This window comes from Hyaena hyaena, unplaced genomic scaffold (assembly GCF_003009895.1).
Source record: "Hyaena hyaena isolate Hyena2069 unplaced genomic scaffold, ASM300989v1 scaffold_29, whole genome shotgun sequence".
In the NCBI taxonomy this organism is placed as follows: Eukaryota; Metazoa; Chordata; class Mammalia; order Carnivora; family Hyaenidae; genus Hyaena; species Hyaena hyaena.
In genome coordinates, this window is record NW_024080661.1 from 2104023 (window position 1) to 2120044 (window position 16022).

At 55.5% G+C, this 16022-nt stretch overlaps 1 protein-coding gene across 1 annotated transcript; it reads left to right on the plus strand.

Moving 5' to 3' along the window:
• The first annotated feature begins 4135 nt into the window (after window positions 1-4135).
• TBX21 (T-box transcription factor 21) lies at window positions 4136-15218 on the plus strand. The gene is made up of 6 exons (XM_039227862.1): window positions 4136-4643; window positions 12089-12243; window positions 12591-12712; window positions 13271-13429; window positions 13567-13628; window positions 13874-15218. The coding sequence occupies exons 1-6, from the start codon at window positions 4153-4155 to the stop codon at window positions 14490-14492; spliced, it is 1608 nt and encodes a 535-aa protein (XP_039083793.1). The 5' UTR covers window positions 4136-4152; the 3' UTR covers window positions 14493-15218.
• Window positions 15219-16022: the final 804 nt, after the last annotated feature.

Below are 16022 nucleotides of genomic sequence, written 5' to 3' on the forward strand. Positions count from 1 at the left end.
ATTACCTCATAACTGCCTTGTGGCCCAGTTCACCCAGTTTGTCCTTGGAGAGGTCTACTGGCTCTTTTTGCTGACAAGGAAACCAGAGAGGGTGAGCTACCTGAACAGGCCACACAGCCAGCGAGGGCTGGAATTGCATCCATTTCCCTCTGTCCCAACCCCAGCACCCACAGGCAGCTCTGCCTCTGTAGACCTCCCTCTCACTCGTCCCTCTGCCTCTCTTCTGTCTTGCACCCCCTCTTGCCCGACCTGAGAGTTCCTCCCTGGGGCACGTGAGGACTTTGTGGTCTCTGCCCCTCTCCATCTCTAAATGACTCTTTCAGAACAGCCCAGGCTCCCTTTCCTTTCCTGCCGCATCTCCAACACGCTGTTGCCCTCTTTCACCTAGCCACCTGCTTTCAGCCTCTCGGGCTGAGCCCCGGAGGGTGGAGGGGACACATTCTGGGTCCTGATGCCTCGGAGTCTCCACTCACAGCTACCCCCTCCCAGCTGCCCCCAGCTGGCCACCCAGCCCTCCCCGCCCTGTGCAGTGTGAGCACGTTCAGAAGCCTTCTGGATCCTGGGGGAGCTCAGCGATCCACACATTTTAAGGAGACGGCCCTGGGTGGCTGTTAGATTCCGGGGTGCAGGAGAAGTGTCTGGTCCTGAAGCTTCAGACAGAACACCTTCTCCGTGTCTGTGGCAGCCAGCCTCGGGCACTGAACCCTCTTCCACCCACTGCAGCCAGGGCCAGTGAGGCCAGGGCACACTGCCAGCCCTTCTGTGGCCCTGGGCTCGGGGGTGGGAGGATGGGGTGGGAGAGGTGCTGGGAGTAGGATGTGGGGACTTCTGGGAGCCCAGCGTCACACCCCGAGTCCTTGAACACACGGATTCTGGGGCCCCTGCTACAGGGCTGGGAATCAGACTCTCTGGAGGCAGGTCCCAGGGACCCACATGGTAACAGCCTTCCGGCACAGTCCGGGACCCACAGGTGTGGCAGATGTTATGTGACCTCAAGAGGGGGGTCTCACTCGTTTTGAGTCTTGAAAAGGAGCCTTGAATACATGCGTGGGACAACAGGGTAAAGAAAACTAGTGTCCAAGCTGGCGGGTTAGGGGCAATTCTTTTTTCTGTTTTCCAACGTGCTTGCACGACTTTTCATTCATTGTTACTGTTCTGCTTCAGAACGGGAAGGCAGACACTCTCGTGAGAAGGACGCTGGGTCAGGAGTCAAGAGACCAGAGCTCCAGCCCTGGCTTGACCACCAGTGAGATGTATGAGCTTGGTGGGTCTCTCAGTTTCCCACAGTCACCATCCAGCTTGTCTCATAACCTGGGATTTTTGTTGGAGATCATGACTCTCAAATCCTGGACACACACCCTGTGTGTCTTTGCTCCTGCCGCACCGGGGTCAGCCTTCTAGATGCCCAGCAGGTGGATGGGATGGGGGAGGAACTGGGAGGGGCAGTGACAGGGAAGTGAGGGGACCCCAGGGGGCCTGGTGTCCTGAGCCCCCTTTCCCACGCTTCCAGCTCCAGGGCCTGGGAAGAGGGTGAGGTGGCGGCAGGAAGAGGAGGTGTCGCTGCCCGGGTTCTCACCCAAGCTGGCAGAGGGGTGGGACTGGCAGTGGTGACGCCAAGGCCACTCGGCCCCCGCTCTTCACAAGCACTTTCTTTTTTGGAAGAAACTGGAGTGAGGGGGTGAGGAATCTGGGGTTTGTTGCCCCCCTAACAGCCCATCAGGGTACGGAGAGACTGCCCCCCAACCACCTTCTTCCTCCAGGGACTGTCCCCAGGTCCACCTGACTCAGAGATTCATAATCCCTCCTGCCCTAGAAACCTGGGAGCGAGCTCAGGTCATCCTGTTCAGAGGCAGGGGGATGGCTCTCTTGACCTGAGGATTGGTGTGGAAGAGATGAGAGAGAGAGAGAGAGAGAGAGAAGGAGGAACAGGACTCCATTTGGCCTTCCACAGTCAAGTACTTAGCAAAAATGTCCCCCAAAAGAGATGTCATTATTCAAATCTCCTGGGGAAATTAGTCATTCAGGGAAATCTTACTGAAGTGTCTCGTGTTTCTCAAAAAGTAGCCAGGGGTCCCAAGGTCACCATCTCTTTCAGGCAATGCTGCCCCACTTGGAGGAGCAGGCAGAAACTTCCAGCCTCCCTGAAGCATGGGGAAATGGTGGGTCAAAGGGTGGGGCAGGCCAGTCCCCAGTTCTGATGCTGTCTTGTATCTGATCTCCATCGTCAGGGGACGGGCTGACTCTCTTTCCCCCCACCCTCCCTGGGTCATGCCCGCCTCCTGGGGTCCCCAGCTTCTCCTCCACCTGCCAACCTGCCTCTCGGTTCAGCTCTAGTTGGGAGCAGAGAGTCCCCATGGACGCCTAAGGGTGAAGCCCTGTTGGGCTGGGACAGCAATGTGGAGATGGGGCCAGCCCCCAGGGGAGAAGCGAGGAGGGCTGGGAGGGTGCGGGGAGAGGAGACGTTAACCTTTAACATGATGAAAATATGAAAGTATTTTTCAAAACGCTCTTTAAAATGTAAATCTTTATCTATATATTGACATGCAAAAAATTCCATGACACCTGATTGAGTGAAAAAAAAAACACATAACAAAGCAGCACGTGTGGTATTTTTATAAAGTGTGTGTGTGTGTGTGTGTGTGTGTGTGTGTGTTCATAAGACAGAAGGGCTGCATGCAGGGAGTAACGTCTGGAAAGGTGTTCACCAAAATGTGAATCCTCTTCGTCTCTGGGGGATGGAATTTGGGGTGGTTTATATGGTCCCATTTTTACTGCTTATATTTTCTACAAGTATGTTTTATCCGTATGTGCAAGAAAACTCCTAATGATGCTGTTTTCAACCGGGGGGTGGGGGGAGGAGGATTGTTTTCATCCTAAGAAGACTCTGTTAGTCAACAGAAAAACAAACTGGAGAAAGCAAAGCCCCGGTGGTCAGTCCCATCTTACAGGCAGCCCCACATGGAACAAGTCAACAAGTCGCAGGGGAGGGGGACGTCCTCCTCCCGGCCAGCCAGCTCTGACCCTGTTCCCAGCAGCCTTCCAGGCAGGGGGAAGAATAGACTGGAAAGTGCTGCCTAGGTCCCCCCTCTCATGTAAGGCTCACAGCCCCTCTGTAAAGTAAATCAGTTTATTTCCCCCATTTGATGGTGGGGAGGCTGACTTTCAGGCAAGGGAAGTGACTTGCCCAGGTCACACATACCTGAGTGACAGGCAGAGCGGGTGCCAAGACTCTGAGCACGGGCAGCCCAGTGCTAACTTCCAGCGCCCTCGCTGCCCCCGCCGGCCCCGGGCCCTGCAAACCTGAAGTTGCAGCCGATGCAGTCCCCTTCAAGGAACGCTTCCTGTGCCCCCAGGTTCCAGCTCTGCCTTGGCGCTGCTGGAACAAGATGCCTGGGACACACAGCCCACTTCCTCTGGCCCCGAGGAAGAGTACAAACACTTCAGGCAAAGCCACTCAGCACAGAGCCTGGGCACACACTGGGCATCAGTGGATCTGCTAAATGTTCGTGGTCTAAGCAGCTCGGACTGGGTGCAGACCCTGCTGCTGCTACGAGCTGCGAGTGCTGCCACAAGGCCCTGTGAGTCGCATCTGGGCCGTCACGGAAGGCTTCCTGTAGGAGGAGACCTTTGAGCTGAGCCTTGAAGGACGGGTTGAATTTCCACGACGGTCCAGGGGAGAGAAACAGGCTGGCGTTTCGGGTGGACGGGTGGACTCTTCCAGAGGGCAGTCTGTTAGCGCGAACTTCGCGGCGCGCGGGGACTCGCCACACCGTGGGGGCCTCCGGTCTTCGGCGACTGCTTCGAATTTGCCGAGTATTAGCCACGAGGGGGCGGGGTGAGGCGGGGCGGGGCCGAGGTGGTGGGGTGGGGGGAGCCCAGAGAGCTTCATAAAGCCACAGCAAAGGCGCCGCGACGCTAGTGACAGCGGCCCGCTGGAGAGGGAGCCCGGGAGCTGCTGCGCGCCCGCCAACCGCGGGCTCAGGACCCAGGCGTCCGAGCCCGGGCTCCGGTGGGGCCCCCAGGGCCCCCACCCCCGCCCCTGCCCCCGGGGCCCCGCCCCACCCCGCCCCGACCCTCGCGACCCCCACGCCTGCCCCCGCGCGGAGAGGGGCCAGTCCCCGACGGCTGCGGAAAGGTGCCAGCCCGCCCCGGATGGGCATCGTGGAGCCGGGCTGCGGAGACATGCTGACGGGCACCGAGCCGATGCCGGCGAGCGACGAGGGCCGGGCGCCCGGCGCCGACCCGCAGAACCGTTACTTCTACCCGGAGCCCGGCGCGCAGGACGCGGCCGACCGTCGCGGGGGCGCCAGCCTGGGGGCGCCCTACGCCGGGGGCGCCCTGGTGCCCGCTCCGCCAGGCCGCTTCCTCGGAGCCTACGCCTACCCGCCCCGGCCCCAGGCCGCCGGCTTCCCCGGGGTGGGCGAGCCCTTCCCGCCGACGGCGAGCGCCGAGGGCTACCAGCCTGGAGACGGCTACGCGGCCCCGGACCCGCGCTCGGTTCTCTACCCGGGGCCGCGCGAGGACTACGCGCTGCCGGCGGGGCTGGAGGTGTCAGGGAAGCTGCGAGTCGCGCTCAACAACCACCTGTTGTGGTCCAAGTTTAATCAGCACCAGACGGAGATGATCATCACCAAGCAGGGACGGTGAGTGAGGCGCGCGCCCGGAACAAGGACGTGGTTTTTTCTCGTGTCTAGACTTTGCGAGTGTCTCCGAGCCCCTCACGGTCTGGCTTTGGCTTTGGGGGAAGCAGGGAGGGAGTTGTAGCAGGGACAGGAGAGGTTTGAGGGTTGTTTTCTCCTAGGACACAGAACTCAGAAGGGAGATGGAGAGTGAGTGCAATGAGAAGTTGTCGTGGGGTAGGGGGAGGGTGCCTACGGTTTCACCCAGAATTGGGGTGTGCCCTTGTCGCACTCTCTGCTTCAGTGAGGGTCACGGAGGGGGGGCGGGGGATGTGGGTATTGGGTTTGACAAGGCCGGACCCCTCTTAGCCCCTATGCGTGGGGAAATGGAGGAGAGGGCAGGGTCTTGGGGGCATCAGGCAGTAACCCGGGGCAAACCACCCCCACCCCTCCTTCCCCTCCACTCCCGCCCACGTCTCCTACCCCTCACCCACTCCCAGCCCTTTTGCTACTGCTGTGCACAGGTCAGTTTTGCGAGGTGGGTAAGACTGGGATTTGGTGACTCCGAGAAGCAGTCGCCAAGTTTCCCTTCCGGTAGTACTTTGAGATCATATGTCTGCTGCGAGTGTGTTTAGGGGTGGGGGGGTGTGGTAAAGCATGTGGGGGGCACACATCCCTTCCAGGAACAGCAGCACACATACCCAAGGGCCTGAGCAGGTGAAGCTGGGCCCCCCAGGTCCCAGCTGGCCACCGGTCCCACTCGGCTCCCCCAGAGCTCTGTCCCCTAAAAGTCCACACCTCACCCCTGTCCAGATACTTTCCAGTCTACGATGGAGCTTGGGGAAGCCCTGGCTCTAGGGCTCAGTGTCCTATGAGCCCAGTGCATGCGGGGTAGGGTTTGGGGCCGAGGGTGCTGCTTCCGGAGAGAGCCTCCCGCGTGAGGAAAGAAAGAGAAACTTGCCACGACTGCGGTACTTGTTTAGTAAGCAACGCTGAGTGGGGCCTGCCTGCTTGTGGCATGTGAGGTGTGCACCCACCCTTCCCGGTGGGGGGCCTGTGTGGGCAGGGGACCAGGGAGGACCTCTGTGTGGAGGGGCTGCGTCATCAGTGCGCCCGGGAGGTGTTGAAGGGCAGACACCGGCGTGGGGGTTGGGGAGGGAGAAGGCAGAGGCCACACTGGGCCAGGGTTGGGGGGGTTGGCATTCAATGTCGGCATTGCTGGGATATTCTTCCCTCCCAGTGACTTCTGTGGGGTGGCCTGGGACTGAGGGACCTGTCCACCAACCACAAATAGCTTCAAGTGCCTGAGTTGTTTCTCTGGGATGAACCCAGGGAAGCTGGCACTTTCTTTTTTTTATGGCATGGCCTCCAGCCTCTAAACCTTCTGATGATTCCTCTCTGCGCCGTCCCCCTCTCTCAACCCTGGCCCCCCGGGGGTGCTCCCAGGCACTGACTGCCCAGGCTTCTAGTCCCATCAAGTTTGAATTGGAGGCGACCCAGAGGATCCTGTCCAGTCCCCTCCCTGCACAGACAGGAAGGGACTCAGAGACAGTAAGAGACTCTTTTGAGGTGACACATAGCCGTCACAGGCAGAACGGGCACCAGAACTGAGACGGTATCCGCCTGGCTTTCTTTCTCCAGCCTCTCGCAGCCAGGAGTAAAAACAGCCACCTACACTGTCCAAAGACGTTGATGCATTCAGGGTGCTTTCACTTCCATTATTCTACAGCACGCTACGTAGGTCAAGCAGTGTCCCCATTTACAGGTGGGGCGCTGAAGCACGGGGACCAAGCGGCTTGCACCCGGTCACCCAGCAGACCTGAACTCAGGCCTCCGTTCTCTGGCGGTCAGGATCCTTCACCCCCTAAGGCCTGGCCCTGGACTCCCTACAACCAGCCTCCAGGCCCCTGCCCTTCCAGTCTTGAGGGTGGCCGCTTCCTCGGAGGAAGTCTCTGGGGTGGCCAGAACTTCAGGGACCCCGAGGGGTGCTGGGCTGCCTGCAGCCTGGTGAGGGAGGCATCTCACAGGGATGTGACTCCGCGGGTCCCCGTCACTACCCCTGTGGCCTCCTTCTTTCCTTTGTGTTCTTGCTGAATAATTCGTTCTTGACGAGTTTTGTTGTCTCTCTTTTAGATCGCACTCCTACTTTCTTTTAGTATGAAAAGTTCCAATATATGCAAAAGCAAAGAGAAAACCCTAACAGGCCCCCACCTACCTACATCACCAGCTGGGGCACTTGTCACCCCTGGTCCAATCTTGTTTCTTCTTCGTCCTGGCTCACCTCACTTCCGCCCCCACCCCCAGTCTGTAGCTGTATCAGTGATGGTGTTAAGTATTTAGTAAGCAAGTCCTAGATACTCTGAAAGAGTTTTCATCCTTAAAATTTCTCTATGCGCGTCTAAAAATGGCTTTGTAAAAGTAAACACAATACCGTTAGCAAACCTGAAAAGAAATGCATAAATACCATCAAATTTTCCTGATCATTTCGTAATCGTGCGTGAGTGTGTCGGTCACAATCCTGACACTTTCGATCCATCCTGAGGGACGGCTTAGGACACCCTGAGGTCCCTGTTAGAAGGGGACCTCACCATTTCCTTTGATGCCTCCCTTGGATCAGGCCTCAGTGGTCCCATGGTGGGGTGGAAGGGACAGAGCACATACAGTCCCCAATTCAGTCCCACTGGCCCCAATTCAGCCCTGTCCCCAAACTTGGGCCCCAGTCCTCTGGGAAGACGGCGGCCATTTCCTTCTGCTACTGGCTTCTGAAAAGTAAGGCTTGGGCTCAGAGAACAGCACCCTCTCTATCCTGCTTTGGAGGGCTGGCCTGTCCCTCTGTGGGTTCCAGTGACCTGCCAGTCACCACCGCATCACCCACGGCCTTCTTCCTTTTTGAAAAATCCTTCCAGCCCAGGCCCTCCCACAGCCCCACAGCCTTTTGCCATGGGCTGACTCATTCCCTCCCAGATCCTTCCTCTCCCACCCACCCTAAACCCATCCCTTAGTATGGACAAGCAATCACTGTCACCTCCACGGGGCAGCAGCCGGGTGGGGAGCGGTGGTGGGAGGGGGGTGGCAGAGACTGACCCAGGCAGCTCGGGTGAGGCTGGGAGGGGAAAGTGAGATAAAATGTTGGCCTGACCAAGTGGAGATGTTGGAGTTCAAGTTTGTGCATTTGTGAAGTCTCGGGGTGCCTACCCTGGACCTGTGCTGTATTTCTGTGTGGCAGCATGTGTGTGTGCTGTGAACGTGTTGGTGTGTGTAGAATAGTTGATGGTAGGCATTCTCAGTAGAGGAAGAGAGATGCGGGTGTCTTTGGCGTGGGTGTGTGGGTGTGCGTTCATTGCCGGCAATCCCCGCTTTTCTGGGTGTGATTAGTTGATTATTATAATTAAGATAAATTTGGGTAGCTCTGTTGTTAAGGAGCTCAATTTGCATTTGTGTATGTATGTGTGAATTTAGGGGTCGGTAAAGCCATTTCAGTGCCAACCGATCCTCTGTCACTGGCCTCGTAGCCATGGTGGTTTTCCCTTCTCTACATCCCCGAGTCCAAGAACTTTTTAGATCTTTGAAACTATTTATTTATTTATTTATTTATTTATTTATTTATTTATTTATTTTAGTTCTAAGCCCGCTTTAATTTGGACTCACTGGCTTCCTCTCTCTTGGGGCAGGCGAAAACAGCTTTATTTTCCAATGGCTGTTTGCTAGCTAAACCGATCTGATTTCCGTGAAGTTGGATCTGAGGCTGGGGGGGAGGGGGAGATCCTTTGATGCCAGAGCACATTTTGCATTTCGATAGGTACAAGGGAGTGCAGGAATATCCTAAAAGGTGACACTAATTTACACCTGCACCAGTAGTGTGTGAGAAGACCCCTTTCCTGATAGCCGCATCAGTGATAGATATCAATTTTGAAACATTTTGCCAACACGACTGACAGAAAATGACTTCCTTTTAGTTTGTACGTAATGAAGGTGAAATGGGGCATATCAGAAGTGTTAAGGATGGCAGGGGGGGGGGGAGGTGTTCAGGATGGCGGGGGGCGGGTATGGTGACCCTGCGAATCATTTCAAGATGGAATAGTCCTGAGTGGCAGCTGAGGAATTTAGAGTCTCGGGCCCTGGCCTCTGGGGGCAGGATGGTAAGTGGTCTTTTTGGGGTTTTTTGTTTAATTTGTTGTTGTTTTTTGGTTTTGGTTTAATTTATTTCTGAGAGAGAGACAGACAGACAGCGTGAGCAGGGGAGGGTCAGAGAGAGAGGAAAACACAGAATCTGAAACAGGCTCCAGGCTCCGAGCTAGCTGTCAGCACAGAGCCCAATGTGGGGCTCGAATCCACGAACCGTGAGATCATGACCTGAGCCGAAGTCGGACGCTTAACCAGTTGAGTCACCCAGGCGCCCCTGGGTTTTTTTGTTTAATATTTTAATGTTTATTTTATTTTTGAGAGAGAGACAGAGCACGAGCGGGGGAGGGGCAGAGGGAGACAACAGAATCCGAAGCAGGCCCCAGGCTCTGAGTTGTCAACACAGAGCCAGATGCGGGGCTCGAACCCACGAACCGTGAGACCATGACCTGAGCCAAAGTCGGACGCTTAACTGACTGAGCCACCCAGGCGCCCCATAAGTGGTCTTTTTGAAGACCTTAGTTTGACATCAGACTCTGTTCCTTCCCAGCAAAGTGTCATGTAAATCAGGGGCTATTTTGGGATTCCAGATGGTGGTGATTCTAGACCTTTAGGGTGAAAATGAGACCTCCCTTCTCTTCTCCCTTTCCCCCATTCTCTTCCCGCTTCTCCTCCATTTCCCTCTACCAGAGCTTAGCCGGGTAGAGAGATGGACACCATGGCATGTAGGCTACAGTCAGGAACCCCGACTCCGTTCTCCCACCAAGGATCCGTCATCGCGGCTTTCCGATCCTTGGTGTCTTTCAAGTATAAAATTGGAAATAACATTTTACATTTCAGGGGCTCCTCGGTGGCCCAGTGGATTAAGCATCCACCTTCGGCTCAGGTCATGATCTCGCAATTCGTGACTTCGAGCCCTGCATTGGGCTCTTGGCTGTCTGTGTCAGACTTGCTTCGGATCCTGTCTTCCTCTCTCTGCCCTTTCCCTGCTCACGCTTTCCTTCTCTCAAAAATAAATAATAAAAAGCATTAAAAAAAAGTGTTTTTTTACATTTCAAAGGACTGGTATGGTGAACTGACTGCTGCTAAGTAGAGACACAGTGAATATGTTCCTTCTCTTCCTTTATTCCTATAGGTCTGGAGAGGAGCTAGTTATGATACAAAAAATGTGTGCGACCCGACTGCATCATAGAATGAGTTGGTGGTAGAGACGAGTTGACAGTATCGCCCCAAACTTAATTGTTCAAGGCCTCAACCCTAACCTTTGATTTCTCAAATCAGCTGGCCTGCTGAGCCCCTGGGGCCCAGGGCCTGGAGCTAGAGCTCTGGACTCCTGCTGGGGTCCTTGGGCCTGGCCTGAGGGCTTTGATAGCTCTGAGCCTGGGAGAGGGTAGGGTGGAGGAGGGACCGGATGCGCTGAGTTTCACATCTTTCAAACTTTTGAACAGCTCTCAGAGGAAAAATGAACAGGAGTTACTGTCCCCATTTACAGGTGAAGAAACTGAGGTTTGGTTTGGGAATTAACGTATCCAAGAGCAGAGGGTCAGTAAGTCTCTTGTTTTTCTCAGCATCGGAGAGTCCGGAGAAGACAAGAATGTGGGGAGACCTTCCCAAGGTTATTAAGGCTGTTGCTCTGGCACCTCCTGGGGACTAGGATGCCCCCAAAAGTGCTCCTGGGCCTCTGGAACTCTCCCTCCCCCGGGTTTCCTGACTCACAGACTGGTGTCTTTCTTCCCACCCTGCGTGACTTCTTGTAGGAGGAGGGGAGAGGTGTGTGGGAATGAAAAGTAATTCTGATGAGGGTGTGATTCTGCCATCCTGAAAAGTCTGCCCTGCCTGCTCGGGTTAGAAAATCAAAGACTGGTGACGGTACTGGCGCTGGTAGAGGTGGTGGTTGTCGTAATGGCGGCGATGGTGATGGTGATAATGGAGGTGATGTTTGCAATGGGGGCAGTGATGGCGGAGATGGCGGTCATAGGGATGGTGCAGGTGACAGAGATGGGCGTGGTATGGAAGTGCTTCCTTCTCTGAATCTATTACTCTGGCATAATAGAGGATAATACAGCCTTGACTTCCTCCACTTTTCCTGGGAACCTGACCTTTGAGAGTGAGGCGGATGGGAAGTTCCACCTAGGATTTTCGCTACTAAGGCTCAGGCTGGGACAGGCCATCAAGAGACATCAAGCCTGGGAGGATGGGGGCAGGAGGAGCCTGGGTGCCACAGGGCTGGGGGTGTGAGAGCACTGGGAGGGCCACAATGGGGACGATGGGTCGGGGACTGAGACCAGACGAGGACTTGGGAGACTGAGGCATGAGGGCCTATGGGGAAGTGCCCATGGGGGGCTGGCTTGTGGGTTTGCTCCCCGCTAGGAAGCAAACTAAGGTTAGAGACAGTGACGTGCAGCTAATGTCTAGCAACTGACCCTCTGAAGGAAGAGCCGTGAAAGAGCCCTGATTCATAGCATTTGCTGCTTTCCGTGGTGTAAATATACCTATGGTGGCTGATTTCAAACTATGCTTGTGGTAATACTGAATGCAGAGTTGGGAAGAGATAGGCCATAGTTCAGTTATCTAGTATTTTCACCAGACGGGAACAAGAGATATAAGAAACCTCAAGATGGGGCGCCTGGGTGGCTCAGTTGGTTAAGCGTCAAACTTCAGCTCAGATCGTGATCTCACGGCTAGTGAGTTCGAGCCCCGCGTCGGGCTCTGTGCTGATGGGTCAGAACCCGCAGTGTGCTTTGGATTCTGTGTCTCCGTCTCTCTCTGCCCCTCCCCGGCTTGCTCTCTGTCTCTCAAAAATAAACAAACATTTAAAAAAATTTTTTTTTAATTTTTTTTAAATGTTTTATTTATTTCTAGGAGAGAGAGAGAGACAGCGTGAGCAGGGGAGGGTCAGAGAGAGAGGGAGACACAGATTCTGAAACAGGCTCCAGGCTCCGAGCTGGCAGTCAGCACAGAGCCCGACGCGGGGCTCGAACCCACGAACCGCGAGATCATGACCCAAGCGAAAGTTGGACGCTTAACCGACTAAGCCACCCAGGCGCCCCTAAAAAAATTTTTAAAAAGTAACCTCAAGAGCAGAGATAGTAGTAAAATGTAGTAAACGAACTGAGAAGTGATGATTGTTGAGTATTTATTACCTTGGCTTATAATGTATTTAATTGTAAGTTGATATCATTTCATTTTTAGTTATGGCATTGTTTAGCAACTGGCTGGCATTTCCACTTGGCTCTCTGGAGGGCTGGAAGCCGACTCCGGCACATCACCGAAAGCCTTCGCTCAGGGCTGGCTGTCTGCAAGGCTGGGGACTGATGGATGTGGGTGTGTCTTTCTGTTCTCCCTAGGCGGATGTTCCCATTCTTGTCATTTACTGTGGCGGGGCTGGAGCCCACGAGCCATTACCGGATGTTCGTGGACGTGGTCTTGGTGGACCAGCACCACTGGCGGTATCAGAGCGGCAAGTGGGTGCAGTGTGGAAAGGCTGAGGGCAGCATGCCAGGTAGGAGCCCCCGGAGATGACTGGATGCTCTTTTTCTCCGAGACTGAGCGCCCCCTGGTGGACCCAGGAGGAAGCCTCCAGCCGCGGCCCCCACACCTAAGATTTAACTCCCCATCCCACCCTTATCTCCTCCCATTTCTCACTCCCTTTCTGTTTGTCCTCTCTTCTCTCTTCTGCCTTAGCCTGTCTTCTGCTCAGTCCTCTGTGCACATTTCCCCGTTGCCCCGCCCCATCTAGTCCTGCCCCCTGCAGCCTTTTTGACACCCCCCTCGGAATAGGCAAAGAGGCCCCATGTCACCTGGCTCTGATCCCGGGAGCTGCATGCCAAAGAGGTTAACTGTCCACAGGAAACCGCCTGTACGTCCACCCAGATTCCCCCAACACTGGAGCCCATTGGATGCGCCAGGAAGTTTCATTCGGGAAACTGAAGCTCACGAACAACAAAGGGGCCTCGAACAATGTGACCCAGGTGAGACTCCTTGCCACCCCCCACCCCTCCGGGCTGATTCTGTTCTGTAAAAGTCACTTTTTTTTCTCTCTGACTCTGGTTCTTTCCCACCCACCATGGGGGGAAGATGAGGTGGGAGGAAGCGAATCTCAGGGGCAGACATGGGGTGTATTTAGGATGACACGGGCCAAGCTGGCCCTTGGGGGTTTCTTCACCAAACCGGAGGCCCCCATCACTTATGCACCCTGCTGGGCATAGTGCTGGGACCTGTGGCCCCAGGGAATGGACACAGAGTCTAAGTTGAGCAACCCTGTTAACAGAGCCCTGAAAAGCCACCTGCTTGTGCTAATATCTTGGTGACAATGGACATCTGTGGGTAGGAAACAGGGCAAGAAGGCACAAGTGGTGTCCTGGAGAGGCTGGGGACCAGAATTAGAAGGCCTGGGGGAAGCTACCTCGTAGCACGGCAGGGGAATGGACACTATGACCTCAGAGTCCCTTCCAGCCTGGCCACAGGACCGGCCGAGGGTGGGGATAGAGGACCCTTAGACCCCCCACAAGCGTCTGGCTCTCTCTCAGATGATCGTGCTCCAGTCTCTCCATAAGTACCAGCCTCGGCTGCACATCGTTGAGGTGAACGAGGGGGAACCCGAGGGGTCCTGCAACACCTCCAACACGCATATCTTCACCTTCCAAGAGACGCAGTTCATTGCCGTGACCGCCTACCAGAATGCAGAGGTGAGGGCTGCCGGGCAGGGCTGAGCTTCAAGGGGCAGGAGGGGAGAGGGGAGCCCACAGGCTTCTTTGGTGGGGAATCCAGAAGTTCTCTAGCACAGGACTCAGGACTCAGGCGCCTCTATTTCCCCTCTCTCTAGATCACTCAGCTGAAAATTGATAATAACCCTTTTGCCAAAGGATTCCGGGAGAACCTTGAGTCGTAAGTGCCGCTGGGTCCAGCTTCCCTTTGCAGAGGGGCCTCCGCTTGGTCCCTCCTGGGACTTGACTCCAGACTTGTGCTGAGCGTGTCGCCTTCCCTGGGGGTGGGCAGGGGTGGGGTGGATGCTGGAGGGCGGGAAGACCAAGGAAAGAGGATCCAGGGAGGGACGCGCAATAGGCAGGCTTACAGGTGACTGGTTCTGATTGTGACCCGTTTTCTTGCCTTATTATTGTTTGTTTTTAAAGCATGTATGCATCTGTTGACACCAGCGTCCCTTCCCCACCTGGACCCAACTGTCAGTTGCTTGGGGGAGACCACTACTCTCCTCTCCTACCCAACCAGTACCCCGTTCCCAGCCGCTTCTACTCCGACCTTCCCGGGCAAGCCAAGGATGTAGTTTCCCAGCCCTACTGGCTGGGGCCCCCCCGGGACCACAGCTACGAGGCTGAGTTTCGAGCAGTCAGCATGAAGCCTGCGTTCCTGCCCTCCGCCCCCGGACCCACCATGTCCTACTACCGAGGCCAAGAGGTTCTGACGCCCGGAGCTGGCTGGCCGGTGGCCCCCCAGTACCCTCCCAAGATGGGCCCAGGCAGCTGGTTCCGCCCCATGAGGACTCTGCCCATGGAACCTGGTCCCGGAGCTTCAGAGGGACGGGGGCCGGAGGACCAGGGCTCCCCCTCGGTGTGGACTGAGATCACCCCCCTGCGGCCAGAGTCCAGTGACTCAGGACTGGGTGAAGGAGACTCTAAGAGGAGGCGCGTGTCCCCCTACCCTTCCAGTGGCGATAGCTCCTCCCCTGCTGGGGCCCCTTCTCCTTTTGACAAGGAAACCGAAGGCCAGTTTTATAGCTATTTCCCCAACTGAGCGGATGACTTGGCGAAAGGCTCAGAAACGGTGTTACCAGGTTGGAGGACACCAACGAATGCAGACAGCAGACTCGGGACTGAGAGGCCCCAGCCCCCTCTGTCCCTTCCCCTTTTGTAGTTGGGTGAGGAAGAGGGGGTTCCGGGGTTCACTTGCTGCTTCCGGCCCTCGATGAAACCTGAGAGGAGTGTCCCATGCCCCTTCCTCTGCCCTAACTACAGTCGTCTCCCTGGTACTGCTGCAGGCTGTGGGTTCCCAGCTGGAGAACAGAAAAAGGAGAACAAGAAGATCTTGGACACAAAGGAGCTTCCTCTCTTCTGTGGGCCTGGGTAGGGGTCAGGGGGGCCGGCTGGGACCTGCAGATCGTCTTCTCTTGTAGAACTAACTTCGGGCAGTTTCGATTGTGTGTGTGAAAATAAAGATACCATGGATTTTATGACAGTCAGCCAGCCAGGATCAGCGAGAGGACGCAGATGACTTGGGGCAGCTGGCCGGGACCCCATCCGCTCAAGAGACAGTGGGGTCCCGAGGAAGGGGCTGGGAAGGGGCGGGGACGGTGCACACCTCAAGAAGCGAAGTCTTTGGGGGTGGTCATTGCCTGGGGGCGTGCGCTTTTTTCTTTTTTTTTTTTTTTCTTTTTTCTTTTTTGGAATGGGGAGGCTATTTATTGTACAGAGAGTGGTGTCTGGATATATTTCTTTTGTCTTCATCACTTTCTGCAAATAAACCTGAAACTGTAGACTGTGTCCTGCTTCAGTGCCCTGGAGGGGGACGTGGATGGGGACTCCGCTGGGAATTGCAAGCGCACCACAGCTCTCCGACAGCAGCTGAAGTTCCCAGGGACCCGTGCCTTCTAGAAACCCAGAGTGGCTTCATTCAGGGGATAAACAGAGCAAGGCCACATGTCCCGAAGGTTGATGGTTGACTCCACCTTGTAAGGCACCTTGGGACTGCCTGTGTGGCACCCTGACCTGTGGAGGAGGCATCTGAAGGCGAGACCTGAGGATAGGGCTGGGTGGCGGCTGGGAGCTCTGTGGGGAGAAGCCTTGATTTCTCTTTGTATTTTTTTTTAACTTAAAAAAATTTAATGTTTATTTATTTTTGAGAGATAGAGCGCTAGCGAGGAAGAGGCAGAGAGAGAGGGGGACACAGAATCTGAAGCAGGCTCCAGGCTCCCCACTGTCAGCACAGAGCCTAACTCGAGGCTCGAAGTCACTAGTGAGATTATGACCTGAGCTGAAGTCAGAGACTTAACAAACTGAGCCATCCAGGCGCCTCTAAAAATTTTTTAAATGTTTATTATTTTTAAGAGAGAGAGAGAGAGAGAGCAAGCAGGAGAGGGGCAGAGAGAGGTTCAGGAATCTGAAACAGGTTCCAGACTTCCAGCTCTCAGCTGAGAACCTGATGTGGGGCTCGAACTCACAAGCTGCGAGATCACGACTGGAGCCGAACCTGGTCACTGAACCAACTGAGCCATCCAGGTGCCTCTCTGCTCTTTTAGGAGCTTTTGTTCTCCATCGTCATCTTAGG

Excerpts from the sequence above, each read along its gene's own strand:
- TBX21 (XM_039227862.1), top strand. The coding sequence starts at position 4,153 with ATGGGCATCGTGGAGCCGGGCTGCGGAGACATGCTGACGGGCACCGAG. Across the intron at positions 4,644-12,088 it reads ATCATCACCAAGCAGGGACG|GCGGATGTTCCCATTCTTGT; the intron begins GTGAGTGAGGCG and ends TGTTCTCCCTAG. Across the intron at positions 12,713-13,270 it reads CCTCGAACAATGTGACCCAG|ATGATCGTGCTCCAGTCTCT; the intron begins GTGAGACTCCTT and ends GCTCTCTCTCAG.